This window comes from Nerophis lumbriciformis, linkage group LG11, assembly GCF_033978685.3.
Source record: "Nerophis lumbriciformis linkage group LG11, RoL_Nlum_v2.1, whole genome shotgun sequence".
Lineage (NCBI taxonomy): Eukaryota > Metazoa > Chordata > Actinopteri > Syngnathiformes > Syngnathidae > Nerophis > Nerophis lumbriciformis.
In genome coordinates, this window is record NC_084558.2 from 54,345,907 (window position 1) to 54,367,576 (window position 21,670).

General features: G+C 36.4%; 1 protein-coding gene across 1 annotated transcript in view; it reads left to right on the plus strand.

Moving 5' to 3' along the window:
* fyb1b (FYN binding protein 1 b) overlaps positions 1-18,831 on the plus strand; it is a 71,229-nt gene extending 52,398 nt beyond the window's left edge. The window contains 5 exon segments of the mRNA XM_072914180.1: positions 7,783-7,882; positions 7,949-8,117; positions 8,184-8,217; positions 8,280-8,311; positions 17,558-18,831. Of these exon segments, the coding sequence (XP_072770281.1) occupies positions 7,783-7,882; positions 7,949-8,117; positions 8,184-8,217; positions 8,280-8,311; positions 17,558-17,580 (358 nt within the window). The 3' untranslated portion in view covers positions 17,581-18,831.
* Positions 18,832-21,670: the final 2,839 nt, after the last annotated feature.

Genomic DNA, 21,670 nt, shown 5'->3' on the forward strand with positions numbered 1-21,670 from the left:
CAATTTGGACTCAATATTGAGGAGAGTTGCCTTTACACTGTACCCTTGTACAGTATCTCAGCACGCTCTGCCTGTCATGACTTGGTCCTGGGGTTTAGTTTTTCTCGAAGGCAACGGAAAGTTGGCTCGGGCGAGACGGGAATGCAGGTACATTTTTATTTAAACACTATAAATACAAAACAAGGAAGTAAACAAAAGGCGCGCACAATGGCGGAGAACAAACTATGAAATCAAACACTTGCACAAAGGCAAAAACTATGCACAACAAAAAACACTAACTGTGGCAATAATAAACAAAACTTACTTGGCATGGACAAAAAGGAGCAGCGTGAACGATGGACATGAAAAAAGAGTCAGAAATGTGCAGAAGCATAAATGTGGAGATGTCACCAGAAAGACAAACTGAAAACAATGAACTTAAATACTACAGACATGATTAACGAAAACAGGTGCGTGACGTGACAGGTGAAAACTAATGGGTTGCTATGGTGATAAACAAGAGTGCACAATGAGTCCAAACGTGGAACAGGTGAAACTAATGGGTAATCATGGAAACAAGACAAGGGAGTGAAAAGCCAGAAACTAAAGAGTCCAATAACTAAACAAAACATGACTAAGACAAAACATGATTACACAGACATGACACTGCCAAAAGATTGCACGCCTCCTTCTTTTATTTTGGAACCCTCCCCGACCGCATGGCCACTGCTGTTTCCAAAGGACAAAGGTCGCAAAAAGTTCACAGAAAAGGTCGTAAACAATTCACAGAAAATGTCAGTTCAAAAAGAGTTCCGTAAAATACTTCAAAAAGAGGTCCATAAAATAGTTCAAAAAGAGTTCGTCTGGAAATTGGGCAGAACCTGCCATCTGTCCGCTTTGAAGTCCTTGGGTTAGAACAATATCTTTCTGTTGATTACCAATACAAAAAACCCTTCATGTGGCTTACCCCCCTTACACGGTGGAGTTTTACGAGCCTTTTTCTTGGCAGGTTTCAAAGACAGCTTTTGTCTTCTTGCTAGGAACTCATTTCAACACAAAGTATTGTGATAATTTAGATAGAATAATTCTGACAAAAGGTACATACTAGAGATGCGCGGATAGGCAATTATTTCATCCGCAACCGCATCAGAAAGTCGTCAACCATCCGCCATCCACCCGATGTAACATTTGATCAGAACCGCGCCCGCCCGCACCCGCCCGTTGTTATATATCTAATATAGACGATGCAAGGCATTAGTGAGGTTATAAAGCTTTTGCCTGTTAAAGAAAGGAGACTGATCCAATGCAGCACAGACATTCGCGTGCCACGCTGTCACGACCCAGACGCACACCAGCGCGCAATCATATGGGAGCCGCGCTGAGCGCACCTCCAAGCACGTCTCGCTGCCGGCGACGGCCGGGTATGGGCCCGAGGCTCCAGCGCCATCCATTTTCAGGGCTAGTGGGTTGTTACACACTCCTTAGCGGGTTCCGACTTCCATGGCCACCGTCTTGCTGTCTATATCAACCAGGGTGAGCCCCACCCCTTTCGTGAGCGCACTGCGCGCGGAGTGACCCCTGTTACGCGCCCCCGGCAACAGGGGTGGCGGGCAGGTAAGCTGCGCGGGCGGAGCGCGCGGAGTGACCCCTGTTACGAGCCCCCGGCCACGGGGGTGGCGGGCAGGTAAGCTGCTTACCTGCTGCGCGTGACGCCGGCCGCGGCGGGGTGTCGGTGCGGTGGGCGCGGTGGTGACCCTGGATGTGCGTCGGGCCCTTCTCGCGGATCGCCTCAGCTACGGCTCCCGGTGGGGCCCTCTCGGGGGAAGGGGCCTCGGTTCCGGACCCCGGCGAGGCGTCGGGGGCCTTCTCCGCTCCGTAAAAGTGTCCATCTCTTTTTTTTTCTTCTTCTGTTGTGGCATATGCTGCAGGTGCCTGCTCGTTTTTCGTATGTGGGTAACAACATTTAACTATGTATATATATTTACCAATTGGTTTAACTGCCACCCGCCTGAATCTATTTAAAATCTAATTTTTTTTAATTTCAACCGCCCGACCCGACCCGCGGATAAAATCTAATTTTTTTAAATTTCATCCGCCCGATCCGCGGATAATCCACGGACTCCGCGGTTGTGCCCGCATACCGCGCATCTCTAGTACATACAGCTTTCGGAGCAACATATGTTGCCATCCAAGCAACGTTATCATGGACGCCCCTGCTTATTTCAGCAAAACGATGCCAAGCCGTGTTACAACAGTGTTAACTTCTAAGTATTTATGTTAGCATTATAGCTAATTGTGTATGTTTAAACGTAAAAATCATGGATTCTGACACTTGCCGCCATCTTAGAATTATGCTAACTCATCCTGTGTTAGCATGCTAACGTTTTATGTTAGCATTATAGCTAATTTTATATGTTTAAACGTTAAAATCATGGATTCTGATACTTGCCGCCATCTTAGAATTATGCCAACTCATCCTGTGTTGGCATGCTAGCATTTTATGTTAGCATTATAGCTAATTTTGTATGTTTAAACGTAAAAATCATGGATTCTGCTACTTGGCATCATCTTTAAAAGTATGTTCACTTCTCTTATGTTAGCATGCTAACCTTTTATCTTACCATTTTAGCTCATTTTGTTGTTTAAACCTAAAAATCATGGTTTCTGATACTTGCCGCCATCTTAGAATTATGCTAACTCCTCCTGTGTTGGCATGCTGGCATTTTATGCCACCTTTATAGCAATCTTTGTATGTTTAAACGTAAAAATCATGGATTCTGCTACTTGGCGCCACCCTAAAAGTGTGTTCACTTCTCTTATGTTAGCATGCTAACGTTTTATGTTACCATTATAGCTAATTTTGTTCGTTTAAACCTAAAAATCATGGTTTTTGATACTTCCCGCCATATTAGAGCTATGCTAATTCATCCTATGTTAGCATGCAAACATTTTATGCTACTATTTTAGGTAAATATGTATATTTAAACATAAAAATCGTAGATTTGGGTACCTGGCACCATCTTAAAAGTGTGTTCACTTGTCTTATGTTAGCATGTTAATCTTTTATGTTACCATTTTAGCTCATTTTGTTGGTTTACACCTAAAAATACTGGATTCTGGTACTTAGCACCATCGTGAAAGTATGTTCACTCCTCTTATGTTACATTGCTAACATTAGCATGCTATTGTTTTATGCTAGGCTCCCGGTGGGGCCCTCTCGGGGGAAGGGGGCCTCGGTTCCGGACCCCGGCGAGGCGTCGGGGGCCTTCTCCACTCCGTAAAAGTGTCCATCTCTTTTTCTTTTTTTTCTTCTGTTGTGGCATATGCTGCAGGTGCCTGCTCGTTTTTCGTATGTGGGTAACAACATTTAACTATGTATATATATTTACCAATTGGTTTAACTGCCACCCGCCTGAATCTATTTAAAATCTAATTTTTTTTAATTTCATCCGCCCGATCCGCGGAAAGTCCGCGGACTCTGCGGTTGTGCCCGCAAACCGCGCATCTCTAGCGGATAGGCAATTATTTCATCCGCAACCGCATCAGAAAGTCGTCAACCATCCGCCATCCACCCGATGTAACATTTGATCAGAACCGCACCCGCCCGCACCCGCCTGTTGTTATATATCTAATATAGACGATGCAAGGCATTAGTGAGGTTATAAAGCTTTTGCCTGTTAAAGAAAGGAGACTGATCCAATGCAGCACAGACATTCGCGTGCCACGCTGTCACGACCCAGACGCACACCAGCGCGCAATCATATGGGAGCCGCGCTGAGCGCACCTCCAAGCACATCTCGCTGCCGGCGACGGCCGGGTATGGGCCCGAGGCTCCAGCGCCATCCATTTTCAGGGCTAGTGGGTTGTTACACACTCCTTAGCGGGTTCCGACTTCCATGGCCACCGTCTTGCTGTCTATATCAACCAGGGTGAGCCCCACCCCTTTCGTGAGCGCACTGCGCGCGGAGTGACCCCTGTTACGCGCCCCCGGCAACAGGGGTGGCGGGCAGGTAAGCTGCGCGGGCGGAGCGCGCGGAGTGACCCCTGTTACGAGCCCCCGGCCACGGGGGTGGCGGGCAGGTAAGCTGCTTACCTGCTGCGCGTGACGCCGGCCGCGGCGGGGTGTCGGTGAGGTGGGCGCGGTGGTGACCCTGGATGTGCGTCGGGCCCTTCTCGCGGATCGCCTCAGCTACGGCTCCCGGTGGGGCCCTCTCGGGGGAAGGGGCCTCGGTCCCGGACCCCGGCGAGGCGTCGGGGGCCTTCTCCGCTCCGTAAAAGTGTCCATCGCTTTTTCTTTTTTTTCTTCTGTTGTGGCATATGCTGCAGGTGCCTGCTCGTTTTTCGTATGTGGGTAACAACATTTAACTATGTATATATATTTACCAATTGGTTTAACTGCCACCCGCCTGAATCTATTTAAAATCTAATTTTTTTTTATTTCAACCGCCCGACCCGACCCGCGGATAAAATCTAATTTTTTTTAATTTCATCCGCCCGATCCGCGGATAATCCGCGGTTGTGCCCGCAAACCGCGCATCTCTAGTACACATACCTGCCAACTACTCCGGTTTTCCCGTAATTCGTACGGTTTTCATCAACCTATTCCGGGTTACGGTTGCAGTGATAAAAAATACGGTTTTTCATTAATTAAAAAAAAAAAAGGGTGAAAACTACGCGAATTGCACCTTGTGCAGACAAGATTTTTCGATCGGACACGGAGGAATTAGCGATGTAAAAGACCACGTTGGGACAAAAAAACACAAGTCTAATGCCGTTGCTAGCGATACAAGTGGAAAACTTTCAACGTTTTTCGTCGCCCAAACAGATTCTTTGGATGTGATAAATGCCGAAGTTTTATTTACGGAGGCAATAATTGAGCATGGATTTCCAATCGCACTGGCTGATCACATGGGACAGTTAAATGTTTGTAATGCAACCTTTAAAAATCATTACGCGGTGATCGCGGTCCCAAAAATAAACTTTTCTTGCATGATAATGTCCAGAAAAATTCGCTTTATATTACTATAGAGTCCTTTTAACGAATGAGTTTGATGGTTTATCACAAACCTTAAATGAAAGAAGTCCTTTGTTCTCCTGCACCATGCATGCACTTTGGCCTTGCTTCGTGTTTGGTGCGCAATCCTGTCGGCTGTATTTCACAGCACGACATACTGTTAAAAGTGTTTATACTATTTATGCTTTCAAGTCCAAGTTGAAGAAATCTTGTTAAATGTTGACAGCATAACTACCAAAATACAGAAGTATGTCCTTAATATTTTTGCAGTGCTATTTCTGTTGAAAAGTTCAAATGATTACATTAGAGATGTGATGTGCCACTTTTCAAGTGTCTGATGGCTTCAATTCATTTTCATTCATTTTTCATATTTTGAATTCTTTTGAAAGGCTTACAAAAAAACTACATTTGAATTGTAATTCCATGCTATTGACAGGACTATTAATTTTAATGAAGTTAGCTTACCATGTTTACAGTATGATAATTGTGATAGAAATGTGAATTTTAGGCACAGAATATTTTTGACAATTGAACAAGGCAGTAGATTATACAAGCTTGGACAGAAAGTTAATAATGACACCAATTTGTTTTTTAATGGAATTGTTTAGTACTGTTTTACCATTTGTTTACTGTAAAAAGTGTTTATACTTTCAATGAACAAATTGAAGTCTTGTGAAAGGTTGACAGGATAACTGGCATTAACTGTCAAAATAATTTCAAACTATTGAAGTTAGCTTACAGAATAAACATGTCAATCAACCCATATGATTTTTGCTGTAATATTTTTGTTTTGAAAAGTCACTGTGACTGATAGAAAAGTGATGGTTTCAGCAACATTTTAACCTGTCTGAATGCTAATAATCATTTTGCGTCGGGGGGCGAAGCCCTGAACCCTCCACCAGGACTTTGTCCTGGACCTACCGGGGCCTGCGGCCCCTGGACCCTGGCTACTAGGTTTTTCTGATTTCAAAAGTTGGCAGGTATGAGTACATACAGCTTTCGTAGCAACATATGTTGCCATCCAAGCAACGTTATCATGGACGCCCCTGCTTATTTCAGCAAAACGATGCCAAGCCAGGTGTTACAACAGTGTTAACTTCTAAGTATTTGGGCAAAAAAAATAACAAAGCTTAACAGTTCGAACGTTAAATATCTTGTCTTTGCAGTCTATTCAGTTGAATATACCGTATTTTCCGCACTATAAGGCGCACCGGATTATTAGCCGCACCTTCAATGAATGGCATATTTCAAAACTTTGTCCACCTATAAGCCGCCCCGGACTATAAGCCGCGCCTACGCTGCGCTAAAGGGAATGTCAAAAAAACAGTCAGATATATTATTAAAATTTGACTGACCTATTAAAAACCAGCGTTCTAACAACTCTGTCCCAAAATGTACGCAAATGTGCGATCACAAACATAGTAAAATTCAAAATAGTGCAGAGCAATAGCAACATAATGTTGCTCGAACGTTAATGTCACAACACACAAAATAAACATAGCGCTCACCTTCTGAAGTTATTCTTCATTCGTAAATCCTTCGAATTCTTCGTCTTCCGTGTCCGAATTGAAAAGTTGGGCAAATGTGGGATCCAAAATGGCTGGTTCCGTCTCGTCGAAGTCATCGGAGTCAGTGTCGCTGTTGTCCAGCAGTTCTGTGAATCCTGCCTTCCGGAAAGCTCGGACCACAGTTGTGACCGAAATATCTGCCCAGGCATTTACGATCCACTGGCAGATGTTGGCGTATGTCGTTCGGCGCTGTCTCCCTGTCTTAGTGAAGGTGTGTTCGCCTTCGGTCATCCATTGTTCCCACGCCGTTCGCAGTCGTGATTTGAATGCCCTGTTGACACCAATATCCAGCGGTTGGAGTTCTTTGGTTAATCCACCCGGAATGACGGCGAGTGTTGTATTTGTGTGCTTCACTTGTTTTTTGACACCATCTGTGATGTGGGCGCGCATGGAGTCGTATATCAACATGGACGGAGCTGCGTGAAAAAAGCCACCCGGCCTCTTCGTGTAAACTTCCCTTAACCACTCGCTCATCTTTTCTTCATCCATCCATCCCTTCGAGTTAGCTTTTATGATGACGCCGGCTGGAAAGGTCTCTTTTGGCAAGGTCTTCCTTTTGAATATCACCATGGGTGGAAGTTTCTGGCCATTAGCATGGCAAGCTAGAACCACAGTGAAGGACGACTTCTCATTCCCTGTGGTGCGAATATTCACCGTACGTGCTCCCGTTGTATCCACAGTGCGGTTCACAGGAATATCAGTTGCTGTGAAATAGTAATCCGTGTGCGGATGGAGAGATTGCGTCTTTTCATGAACCGGATCCTTGTCGCTTAGTAGGAGCCATTTTGTGGTCTTTACAGATGTAAACAGGAAATGAAACGTACGGTAATATCCGCGCGCTTTTTCTTCTTCTACGCGGGCGGGAGGTTGCTTACAGTAGAAGAAGAAGCGCTTCCTGTTCTATGGGCGCGGGTGCTTACCTTGGCGGTTGCTTGCGTAGAAGAAGAAGCGCTTCCTGTTCTACCGGGAAAAAAGATGGCGGCTGTTTACCGTAGTTACGAGACCGAAACTTTATGAAAATGAATCTTAATATTAATCCATATATAAAGCGCACCGGGTTAAAAGCCGCACTGTCAGCTTTTGAGTAAATTTGTGGTTTTTAGGTGCGGCTAATGGTGCGGAAAATACGGTAAGTTGAAAAGGATTTGTTGTGTCCCTGATTTCTACAATGACTACTTCACTGGGAGATGAAAACGATCGTATTATTCTGTCATTTCCCAGCATTCCCGGCTTAAAAGGCAAAGGCAAGGCTGACGCGTCGAACCCAAAGAAGCTGAAAAAGTTTGAGAAGGAGGAGAAAGAGTTCAGGAAAAAGTTCAAAGTGTGTATGCGGACTGGAGAATAGTACCTGTGAATGAAGTACTAAGTACTACATGTGGCGCCGCAGTACGACGGGGAGATCCAGGTGCTGCGCCAGGCCAGCATCACCACCTCCTCCGCTCTGGTCAACAAGAAGTGGGGCGGCAAGGATCTGGCGGTGCGAGCCGGGGAGAAAGTGGACGTGGTGGTGAGGACCGGCGAGGACAAAGTGGTCTGCAGGAACCAGGAGGGCAAATGTGAGCTAGAAAGTTCTACCAGACTCATTTGGGTCTCCTTGATGTTGTTTATCTTCTCCCTCACAGTCGGTTACGTCTCCACCTGCCACATCGCCGTGGAGTAAGTAAACATCCCCACTCAGACATGTTGGAAGAATGTCAACATTCACTTTCTTTCTGCAGTGATGGAGACATTTATGACGACGTTGGCGACGGTAACTTCTTTCTTCTTATATAAAACATCCATAAAAGGGTTTGACCTCCTTTTATGTTAGCATGCTAACATTTTATCTTACCATTTTAGCTCATTTTGTTGGTTTAAACCTAAAAATCATGGTTTCTGATACCTGGCGCCATCTTAGAATTATGCTAACTCATCCTATGTTAGCATGCTAATGTTTTATGCCACCATTATAGCTAATTTTGTATGTTTAAACGTAAAAATAATGGATTCTGGTACTTGGCGCCATCTTAGAATTATGCTAACTCATCCTATGTTAGCATGCTAGCATTTAATGTTAGCATTATAGCTAATTTTATATGTTTAAACCTTAAAATCATGGTTGGAGAATGGCCGTGCGCGACCTGAGGGTCCCTGGTTCAATCCCCACCTAGTACCAACCTCGTCATGTCCGTTGTGTCCTGAGCAAGACACTTCACCCTTGCTCCTGATGGGTGCTGGTTAGCGCCTTGCATGGCAGCTCCCTCCATCAGTGTGTGAATGTGTGTGTGAATGGGTAAATGTGGAAGTAGTGTCAAAGCGCTTTGAGTACCTTGAAGGTAGAAAAGCGCTATACAAGTACAACCCATTTATCATTATTTATCATTTCTGATACTTGCCGCCATCTTAGAATTATGCTAAGTCATCCTATGTTAGCATGCTAACGTTTTATATTAGCATTATAGCTAATTTTATATGTTTAAACGTAAAAATCATGGATTCTGATACTTGGCACTATCTTAGAATTATGCTAACTCATCCTGTGTTAGCATGCTAACGTTTTATGTTTGCATTATAGCTAATTTTGTATGTTTAAACGTAAAAATCAAGGTGTCTGATACTTGCCGCCATCTTAGAATGATGCTAACTCATCCTATGTTAGCATGCTAATGTTTTATGCCACCATTATAGCTAATTTTTTATGTTTAAACGTAAAAATCATGGATTCTGCTACTTGGCGCCATCTTAGAATTATGCTAACTCCTCCTGTGTTAGCATGCTAACATTTTATGTTACCATTTTAGCTCATTTTGTATGTTTAAACCTAAAAATCATGGTTTCTGATACTTGCCGCCATCTTAGAATTATGCTAACTCATCCTATGTTAGCATGCTAATGTTTTATGCCACCATTATAGCTAATTTTGTATGTTTAAACGTAAAAATCAAGGTGTCTGACACTTGCCGCCATCTTAGAATTATGCTAACTCATCCTGTGTTAGCATGCTAACGTTTTATGTTTGCATTATAGCTAATTTTGTATGTTTAAACGTAAAAATCAAGGTGTCTGATACTTGCCGCCATCTTAGAATTATGCTAACTCATCCTATGTTAGCATGCTAGCATTTAATGTTAGCATTATAGCTAATTTTATATGTTTAAACCTTAAAATCATGAATTCTGACACTTGCCGCCATCTTAGAATTATGCTAAGTCATCCTATGTTAGCATGCTAACGTTTTATGTTAGCATTATAGCTAATTTTATATGTTTAAACGTAAAAATCATGGATTCTGATACTTGGCACTATCTTAGAATTATGCTAACTCATCCTGTGTTAGCATGCTAACGTTTTATGTTTGCATTATAGCTAATTTTGTATGTTTAAACGTAAAAATCAAGGTGTCTGATACTTGCCGCCATCTTAGAATGATGCTAACTCATCCTATGTTAGCATGCTAATGTTTTATGCCACCATTATAGCTAATTTTTTATGTTTAAACGTAAAAATCATGGATTCTGCTACTTGGCGCCATCTTAGAATTATGCTAACTCCTCCTGTGTTAGCATGCTAACATTTTATGTTACCATTTTAGCTCATTTTGTATGTTTAAACCTAAAAATCATGGTTTCTGATACTTGCCGCCATCTTAGAATTATGCTAACTCATCCTATGTTAGCATGCTAATGTTTTATGCCACCATTATAGCTAATTTTGTATGTTTAAACGTAAAAATCAAGGTGTCTGACACTTGCCGCCATCTTAGAATTATGCTAACTCATCCTGTGTTAGCATGCTAACGTTTTATGTTTGCATTATAGCTAATTTTGTATGTTTAAACGTAAAAATCAAGGTGTCTGATACTTGCCGCCATCTTAGAATTATGCTAACTCATCCTATGTTAGCATGCTAGCATTTAATGTTAGCATTATAGCTAATTTTATATGTTTAAACCTTAAAATCATGAATTCTGACACTTGCCGCCATCTTAGAATTATGCTAAGTCATCCTATGTTAGCATGCTAACGTTTTATGTTAGCATTATAGCTAATTTTATATGTTTAAACGTAAAAATCATGGATTCTGATACTTGGCACTATCTTAGAATTATGCTAACTCATCCTGTGTTAGCATGCTAACGTTTTATGTTTGCATTATAGCTAATTTTGTATGTTTAAACGTAAAAATCAAGGTGTCTGATACTTGCCGCCATCTTAGAATGATGCTAACTCATCCTATGTTAGCATGCTAATGTTTTATGCCACCATTATAGCTAATTTTTTATGTTTAAACGTAAAAATCATGGATTCTGCTACTTGGCGCCATCTTAGAATTATGCTAACTCCTCCTGTGTTAGCATGCTAACATTTTATGTTACCATTTTAGCTCATTTTGTATGTTTAAACCTAAAAATCATGGTTTCTGATACTTGCCGCCATCTTAGAATTATGCTAACTCATCCTATGTTAGCATGCTAATGTTTTATGCCACCATTATAGCTAATTTTGTATGTTTAAACGTAAAAATCAAGGTGTCTGACACTTGCCGCCATCTTAGAATTATGCTAACTCATCCTGTGTTAGCATGCTAACGTTTTATGTTTGCATTATAGCTAATTTTGTATGTTTAAACGTAAAAATCAAGGTGTCTGATACTTGCCGCCATCTTAGAATTATGCTAACTCATCCTATGTTAGCATGCTAGCATTTAATGTTAGCATTATAGCTAATTTTATATGTTTAAACCTTAAAATCATGAATTCTGACACTTGCCGCCATCTTAGAATTATGCTAAGTCATCCTATGTTAGCATGCTAACGTTTTATGTTAGCATTATAGCTAATTTTATATGTTTAAACGTAAAAATCATGGATTCTGATACTTGGCACTATCTTAGAATTATGCTAACTCATCCTGTGTTAGCATGCTAACGTTTTATGTTTGCATTATAGCTAATTTTGTATGTTTAAACGTAAAAATCAAGGTGTCTGATACTTGCCGCCATCTTAGAATGATGCTAACTCATCCTATGTTAGCATGCTAATGTTTTATGCCACCATTATAGCTAATTTTTTATGTTTAAACGTAAAAATCATGGATTCTGCTACTTGGCGCCATCTTAGAATTATGCTAACTCCTCCTGTGTTAGCATGCTAACATTTTATGTTACCATTTTAGCTCATTTTGTATGTTTAAACCTAAAAATCATGGTTTCTGATACTTGCCGCCATCTTAGAATTATGCTAACTCATCCTATGTTAGCATGCTAATGTTTTATGCCACCATTATAGCTAATTTTGTATGTTTAAACGTAAAAATCAAGGTGTCTGACACTTGCCGCCATCTTAGAATTATGCTAACTCATCCTGTGTTAGCATGCTAACGTTTTATGTTTGCATTATAGCTAATTTTGTATGTTTAAACGTAAAAATCAAGGTGTCTGATACTTGCCGCCATCTTAGAATTATGCTAACTCATCCTATGTTAGCATGCTAGCATTTAATGTTAGCATTATAGCTAATTTTATATGTTTAAACCTTAAAATCATGAATTCTGACACTTGCCGCCATCTTAGAATTATGCTAAGTCATCCTATGTTAGCATGCTAACGTTTTATGTTAGCATTATAGCTAATTTTATATGTTTAAACGTAAAAATCATGGATTCTGATACTTGGCACTATCTTAGAATTATGCTAACTCATCCTGTGTTAGCATGCTAACGTTTTATGTTTGCATTATAGCTAATTTTGTATGTTTAAACGTAAAAATCAAGGTGTCTGATACTTGCCGCCATCTTAGAATGATGCTAACTCATCCTATGTTAGCATGCTAATGTTTTATGCCACCATTATAGCTAATTTTGTATGTTTAAACCTAAAAATCATGGTTTCTGATACTTGCCGCCATCTTAGAATTATGCTAACTCCTCCTGTGTTAGCATGCTAACATTTTATGTTACCATTTTAGCTCATTTTGTTGGTTTAAACCTAAAAATCATGGTTTCTGATACTTGCCGCCATCTTAGAATTATGCTAACTCATCCTATGTTAGCATGCTAATGTTTTATGCCACCATTATAGCTAATTTTGTATGTTTAAACGTAAAAATCAAGGTGTCTGACACTTGCCGCCATCTTAGAATTATGCTAACTCATCCTGTGTTAGCATGCTAACGTTTTATGTTTGCATTATAGCTAATTTTGTATGTTTAAACGTAAAAATCAAGGTGTCTGATACTTGCCGCCATCTTAGAATTATGCTAACTCATCCTATGTTAGCATGCTAGCATTTAATGTTAGCATTATAGCTAATTTTATATGTTTAAACCTTAAAATCATGAATTCTGACACTTGCCGCCATCTTAGAATTATGCTAAGTCATCCTATGTTAGCATGCTAACGTTTTATGTTAGCATTATAGCTAATTTTATATGTTTAAACGTAAAAATCATGGATTCTGATACTTGGCACTATCTTAGAATTATGCTAACTCATCCTGTGTTAGCATGCTAACGTTTTATGTTTGCATTATAGCTAATTTTGTATGTTTAAACGTAAAAATCAAGGTGTCTGATACTTGCCGCCATCTTAGAATGATGCTAACTCATCCTATGTTAGCATGCTAATGTTTTATGCCACCATTATAGCTAATTTTGTATGTTTAAACCTAAAAATCATGGTTTCTGATACTTGCCGCCATCTTAGAATTATGCTAACTCCTCCTGTGTTAGCATGCTAACATTTTATGTTACCATTTTAGCTCATTTTGTTGGTTTAAACCTAAAAATCATGGTTTCTGATACTTGCCGCCATCTTAGAATTATGCTAACTCATCCTATGTTAGCATGCTAATGTTTTATGCCACCATTATAGCTAATTTTGTATGTTTAAACGTAAAAATCAAGGTGTCTGACACTTGCCGCCATCTTAAAATTATGCTAACTCATCCTGTGTTAGCATGCTAACGTTTTATGTTTGCATTATAGCTAATTTTGTATGTTTAAACGTAAAAATCAAGGTGTCTGATACTTGCCGCCATCTTAGAATTATGCTATGTCATCCTATGTTAGCATGCTAGCATTTAATGTTAGCATTATAGCTAATTTTATATGTTTAAACCTTAAAATCATGAATTCTGACACTTGCCGCCATCTTAGAATTATGCTAAGTCATCCTATGTTAGCATGCTAACGTTTTATGTTAGCATTATAGCTAATTGTATATGTTTAAACATAAAAATCATGGATTCTGATACTTGGCACTATCTTAGAATGATGCTAACTCATCCTGTGTTAGCATGCTAACGTTTTATGTTGGCATTATAGCTAATTTTGTATGTTTAAAAGTAAAAATCAAGGTGTCTGATACTTGCCGCCATCTTAGAATGATGCTAACTCATCCTATGTTAGCATGCTAATGTTTTATGCCACCATTATAGCTAATTTTGTATGTTTAAACCTAAAAATCATGGTTTCTGATACTTCCCGCCATCTTAGAATTATGCTAACTCCTCCTGTGTTGTCATGCTAGCATTTTATGCCACCATTCTAGCTAATTTTTTATGTTTAAACGTAAAAATCATGGATTCTGCTACTTGGCGCCATCTTAAAATTATGCTAACTCCTCCTGTGTTGGCATGCTAACGTTTTATGTAAGCATTATAGCTCATTTTGTATGTTTAAACGTAAAAATAATGGATTCTGGTACTTGGCGCCACCCTAAAAGTGTGTTCACTTCTCTTATGTTAGCATGCTAACATTTTATGTTACCATTTTAGCTCATTTTGTATGTTTAAACGTAAAAATCATGGTTTCTGGTACTTGCCGCCATCTTAGAATTATGCTAACTCATCCTGTGTTAGCATGCTAACGTTTTATGTTAGCATTATAGCTAATTTTGTATGTTTAAACGTAAAAATAATGGATTCTGCTACTTGGCACCATCTTAAAATTATGCTAACTCCTCCTGTGTTAGCATGCTAATGTTTTATGCCACCATTATAGCTAATTCTGTATGTTTAAACCTAAAAATCATGGATTCTGCTACTTGGCATCATCTTTAAAAGTATGTTCACTTCTCTTATGTTAGCATGCTAACCTTTTATCTTACCATTTTTAGCTCATTTTGTTGTTTAAACCTAAAAATCATGGTTTCTGATACCTGGCGCCATCTTAGAATTATGCTAACTCATCCTATGTTAGCATGCTAATGTTTTATGCCACCATTATAGCTAATTTTGTATGTTTAAACGTAAAAATAATGGATTCTGGTACTTGGCGCCACCCTAAAAGTGTGTTCACTTCTCTTATGTTAGCATGCTAACATTTTATGTTACCATTTTAGCTCATTTTGTATGTTTAAACGTAAAAATCATGGTTTCTGGTACTTGCCGCCATCTTAGAATTATGCTAACTCATCCTGTGTTAGCATGCTAACATTTTATGTTAGCATTATAGCTAATTTTGTATGTTTAAACGTACAAATCATGGATTCTGCTACTTGGCGCCATCTTAAAATTATGCTAACTCCTCCTGTGTTAGCATGCTAATGTTTTATGCCACCATTATAGCTAATTCTGTATGTTTAAACCTAAAAATCATGGATTCTGCTACTTGGCATCATCTTTAAAAGTATGTTCACTTCTCTTATGTTAGCATGCTAACCTTTTATCTTACCATTTTTAGCTCATTTTGTTGTTTAAACCTAAAAATCATGGTTTCTGATACTTCCCGCCATCTTAGAATAATGCTAACTCCTCCTGTGTTGTCATGCTAGCATTTTATGCCACCATTATAGCTAATTTTTTATGTTTAAACGTAAAAATCATGGATTCTGCTACTTGGCGCCATCTTAAAATTATGCTAACTCCTCCTGTGTTAGCATGCTAACATTTTATCTTACCATTTTAGCTAATTTTGTATATTTAAATCTAAAAATCATGGTTTCTGATACTTGCCGCCATCTTAGAATTATGCTAACTCCTCCTGTGTTGGCATGCTAATGTTTTATGCCACCATTATAGCTAATTTTGTATGTTTAAACGTAAAAATAATGGATTCTGGTACTTGGCGCCGCGCTAAAAGTGTGTTCACTTCTCTTATGTTAGCATGCTAACATTTTATGTTACCATTTTAGCTCATTTTGTATGTTTAAACGCAAAAATCATGGTTTCTGGTACTTGCCGCCATCTTAGAATTATGCTAACTCATCCTATGTTAGCATGCTAACGTTTTATGCCACCATTATAGCTAATTTTGTATGTTTAAACGTAAAAATCAAGGTGTCTGATACTTGCCGCCATCTTAAAATTATGCTAACCCATCCTGTGTTATCATGCTAAAGTTGTATGTAAGCATTATAGCTAATTTTATATGTTTAAATGTAAAAATCATGGATTCTGACACTTGCCGCCATCTTAGAATGATGCTAACTCATCCTATGTTAGCATGCTAACGTTTTATGCCACCATTATAGCTAATTTTGTATGTTTAAACGTAAAAATCAAGGTGTCTGATACTTGCCGCCATCTTAGAATTATGCTAACTCATCCTGTGTTATCATGCTAAAGTTGTATGTAAGCATTATAGCTAATTTTATATGTTTAAATGTAAAAATCATGGATTCTGACACTTGCCGCCATCTTAGAATGATGCTAACTCATCCTATGTTAGCATGCTAATGTTTTATGCCACCATTATAGCTAATTTTGTATGTTTAAACGTAAAAATCAAGGTGTCTGATACTTGCCACCATCTTAGAATTATGCTAACTCATCCTGTGTTAGCATGCTAATGTTTTATGCCACCATTATAGCTAATTTTGTGTGTTTAAACGTAAAAATCAAGGTGTCTGACACTTGCCACCATCTTAGAATTATGCTAACTCATCCTGTGTTAGCATGCTAACGTTTTATGTTAGCATTATAGATAATTTTGTATGTTTAAACGTAAAAATAATGAATTCTGGTACTTGGCGCCACCCTAAAAGTGTGTCCACTTCTCTTATGTTAGCATGCTAACATTTTATGTTACCATTTTAGCTCATTTTGTATGTTTAAACGTAAAAATCAAGGTGTCTGATACTTGCCGCCATCTTAGAATGATGCTAACTCATCCTGTGTTAGCATGCTAACGTTTTATGTTAGCATTATAGATAATTTTGTATGTTTAAACGTAAAAATAATGAATTCTGGTACTTGGCGCCACCCTACAAGTGTGTCCACTTCTCTTATGTTAGCATGCTAACATTTTATGTTACCATTTTAGCTCATTTTGTATGTTTAAACGTAAAAATCAAGGTGTCTGATACTTGCCGCCATCTTAGAATTATGCTAACTCATCCTGTGTTAGCATGCTAATGTTTTATGCCACCATTATAGCTAATTTTGTGTGTTTAAACGTAAAAATCAAGGTGTCTGACACTTGCCACCATCTTAGAATTATGCTAACTCATCCTGTGTTAGCATGCTAACGTTTTATGTTAGCATTATAGCTAATTTTGTATGTTTAAACGTAAAAATAATGGATTCTGGTACTTGGTGCTATCCTAAAAGTGTGTTCACTTCTCTTATGTTAGCATGCTAACATTTTATGTTACCATTTTAGCTCATTTTGTATGTTTAAACGTAAAAATCAAGGTGTGTGATACTTGCCGCCATCTTAGAATTATGCTAACTCATCCTGTGTTATCATGCTAAAGTTGTATGTAAGCATTATAGCTAATTTTATATGTTTAAATGTAAAAATCATGGATTCTGACACTTGCCGCCATCTTAGAATGATGCTAACTCATCCTATGTTAGCATGCTAACATTTTATGTTACCATTTTAGCTCATTTTGTATGTTTAAACGTAAAAAATCAAGGTGTCTGATACTTGCCGCCATCTTAGAATTATGCTAACTCATCCTGTGTTAGCATGCTAACCTTTTATGCTAGCAAGTTAGCTAATTTTGTGTGTTCTTTCTTCTTATATGAAAACATCCAAACCTAAACACTCACAATATCATTTTTCACCCCACAGATTGCATCTACGACAACGAATGAGTGAATGCATCCCCGGTATATATACATACATACATATATACACATACATATGCATGTGTATATGTATATATATACTATACATATGTATAGTATATATAGGTTTTTTATATAGTATATTTATATATACTACTTTTTTATTGTATTATATTTAATTGTGTTTGGAGCAGCTTCACTTTGCAAGTAGAAACTATTAGCGGCTTTCTGCCATTTTTTGGTTCTCAGACACATGTCAACAAACAAGCAGCATCAGTATTTACAGATTATTATCATTTATGTTGCTCATTTATTCTCCAGCGTTTCACTATCCTTATGGACATTAGAAGGCCGTTAAACTCCTTTTCATTGCTATCATTACACAATTTTCTTATGCATTTGCACTCTAAATTAAATCTGCAGATAACTCAAATTTATGGTATATTTTTGTAAATAGAAAAAAAAATGCCGCAGTTTTGGGGTTTTTTTTACAGAAAAATAATGGCAGCTCAGTTGCCAGAATTTTACTTTAAAAAACTTTTTTTAATTTAAATGATTGTGTTCAGCATATTACTTTGAATAGGAAAAACAGTAGAACTTGTTTTTTAATAGGAACAATTATTATTATTATTATTTTTTGGACGGTTGTTTTTACAGTGTATTAACGCAAGTGGAAAAACGATACCATCGGGGTTTTTTAATACGGGAAAAAATGGTAGGTCAGTTGCCAGAATTTTACTGTAAAAGTTATTTTTTCCAGTATATTAATTACTTTGAATGCACAAACATATCTACTTTTAAAGAGTAAAATTCTGACAACTGAGCTGCCGTATCCTTTTTTTTTTAGCATAAAATCTCAACTGTGGTTTTTTAAATCAGTACAATATTTTTTTTTTACAGGGATAACAAGGCAATTTACCCTAAAAAAAAAAACAGTGGTACTGTTTTTCCATTTACACACGCTGTAAAAAAAACAAACAAACATATACTTCGCATAAAAAGTTATATTACCGTAAACTATTGTCATTTTTACTATGTACAATTTGATGGATAACTTGCATAAGCCCGGCCGATATTTAACTATTTATTTTATCTTAGCAAAAAAAAAAAAAGGTTTGGAATGTATCATAATTTATTATTTGTTTCATAATTAGAGATGCGTATGTGTTGCTTGGCAACATAAATCGTGTACAGTGATATGTGTGATGTAAATATATTATACCATGATTATGCAATATTTTCTTTTGGTAGTTCAATAAATATGACCCTGAGACCAAATACCTTGCTTGACGAATCAGAATGAATATTACACACGCAAATCCAACTCTTTTCTTGTCAGTTTTTGTTTCTACGGGTGAATCAAATTGCCTTATTAAACAATGAAGTGGTGGAAGGGAAGTTGTTATTGTATTGTAGTTGCACTAGCGAGGTAGAGACTGGTGAGGGCGCTGCGTGCCCTTCCACAAAGTAAAAGAAGAAGAATAAGGAACCCGGAAGTGGACGTCCTTGAAGTCAACATGTTTCCGCCAGTAGTTGTGTCGCCTCTCATTAAGGTAATTCATCTTTATCATTTCATTAAGGTAATTCATCTTTATCATTTCGCTGAATATATGTTGAATATAGTTCATTATGTGGCTAATATTGATGGTTTTGTGGGACATAATGAGCGAGACATGTCTGGGCTAGTAATGACATTGAGGTGTGTACAAGTGTCACTTTGACAACTACGACATTTCATTATATAACTTTACTTACAAATATTGTACTTTATTTATTATAAACACATATTATAACTTTACTTAGACATATTGCACTTTATTTATTATAAACATATATTATAACTTAGACATATTGCACTTTATTTATTATAAACATATATTATAACTTTACTTACAAATATTGTACTTTATTTATTATAAACACATATTATAACTTTACTTAGACATATTGCACTTTATTTATTATAAACATATATTATAACTTAGACATATTGCACTTTATTTATTATAAACATATATTATAACTTTACTTACAAATATTGTACTTTATTTATTATAAACACATATTATAACTTTACTTAGACATATTGCACTTTATTTATTATAAACATATATTATAACTTAGACATATTGCACTTTATTTATTATAAACATATATTATAACTTTACTTACAAATATTGTACTTTATTTATTATAAACACATATTATAACTTTACTTAGACATATTGCACTTTATTTATTATAAACATATATTATAACTTAGACATATTGCACTTTATTTATTATAAACATATATTATAACTTAGATATATTGTACATCTTGCACTTTATTTATTTATTTGTGTATATATTAATTATAAACACATATAACTTTACTCAGAAATATTGTACATCTTGCACTTTATTTATTAATTATAAACACATAACTTTACTTGGAAATATTGTACATCTTGCACTTTTTATTTATTAATAGTAAACACATATTTAAACTTTACTTGGAAATATTGTACATCTTGCACTTTATTTATTATAAACACATATTTAAACTTTACTTAAAAATATTGTACATTTTGCACTTCATTTATTTATTTATTAATTATAAACATATTTAAACTTTACTTAGAAATATTGTACATCTTGCACTTTATTATAAACACATATAGCTTTACTTAGAAATATTGTACATCTTGCACTTTATTTATTTATTTGTGTATATATTAATTATAAACACATATAACTTTACTTAGAAATATTGTACATCTTGCACTTTATTTATTAATTATAAACACATATAACTTTACTTAGAAATATTGTACATCTTGCACTTTTTATTTATTAATAGTAAACACATTTAAACTTTACTTGGAAATATTGTACATCTTGCACTTTATTTATTATAAACACATATTTAAACTTTACTTAAAAATATTGTACATTTTGCACTTCATTTATTTATTTATTAATTATAAACATATTTAAACTTTACTTAGAAATATTGTACATCTTGCACTTTATTATAAACACATATAGCTTTACTTAGAAATATTGTACATCTTGCACTTTATTTATTTATTTGTGTGTTTATTAATTATAAACACATATAACTTTACTTAGAAATATTGTACATCTTGCACTTTATTTATTAATTATAAACACATATAACTTTACTTGGAAATATTGTACATCTTGCACTTTTTATTTATTAATTGTAAACACATATTTAAACTTTACTTGGAAATATTGTACATCTTGCACTTTATTTATTTATTATAAACACATATTTAAACTTTACTTAAAAATATTGTACATTTTGCACTTCATTTATTTATTTATTAATTATAAACATATTTAAACTTTACTTGGAAATATTGTACATCTTACACTTTATTTTTTTAAATGTATTAATTATAAACGCATATTTAAACTTAGAAATATTGTACATCTTGACCTTTATTTATTCATTTATTAATTATAAACACATTTAAACTTTACTTAGAAATATTGTACATATTGCACTTTATTTATTTATTAATTATAAACACATAGTTAAACTTTACTTAGAAATATTGTACATCTTTATTTATTTATTAATTATTAACACATATTTAAACTTTACTTAGAAATATTGTACATCTTTATTTATTTATTAATTATAAACACACATTTAAACGACTTAGAAATATTGTACATCTTTATTTATTTATTAATTATAAACACACATTTAAACGACTTAGAAATATTGTACATCTTGCACTTTATTTATTTATTTATTTATTATAAACACATATCTAAACTTTACTTAGAAATATTGTACATCTTAACTTTTCTGGTAATTGCTGGTTACTTTTAACCGTCAAAAAAGACAGTATGGACGTTGCTCCATGTTGTGTACTGCAGCGTAACATTATTCTGTTATTTGTGGCAACAAAACGACTTATTTTGTATTTCTTCCAGACGGCCCGTTGGTCCGCACTGTTTCTTGGTATCTTTTATGGCAAGCAGAGGTTTGGTAAGTAGACAACTAATATTTAAAAGGTACTTTTTGCCTATCATTCACAATCAACAAAAACACACGTTCTTGTTTTTATGCATTCTTCTAACTCATAAATAAACACTA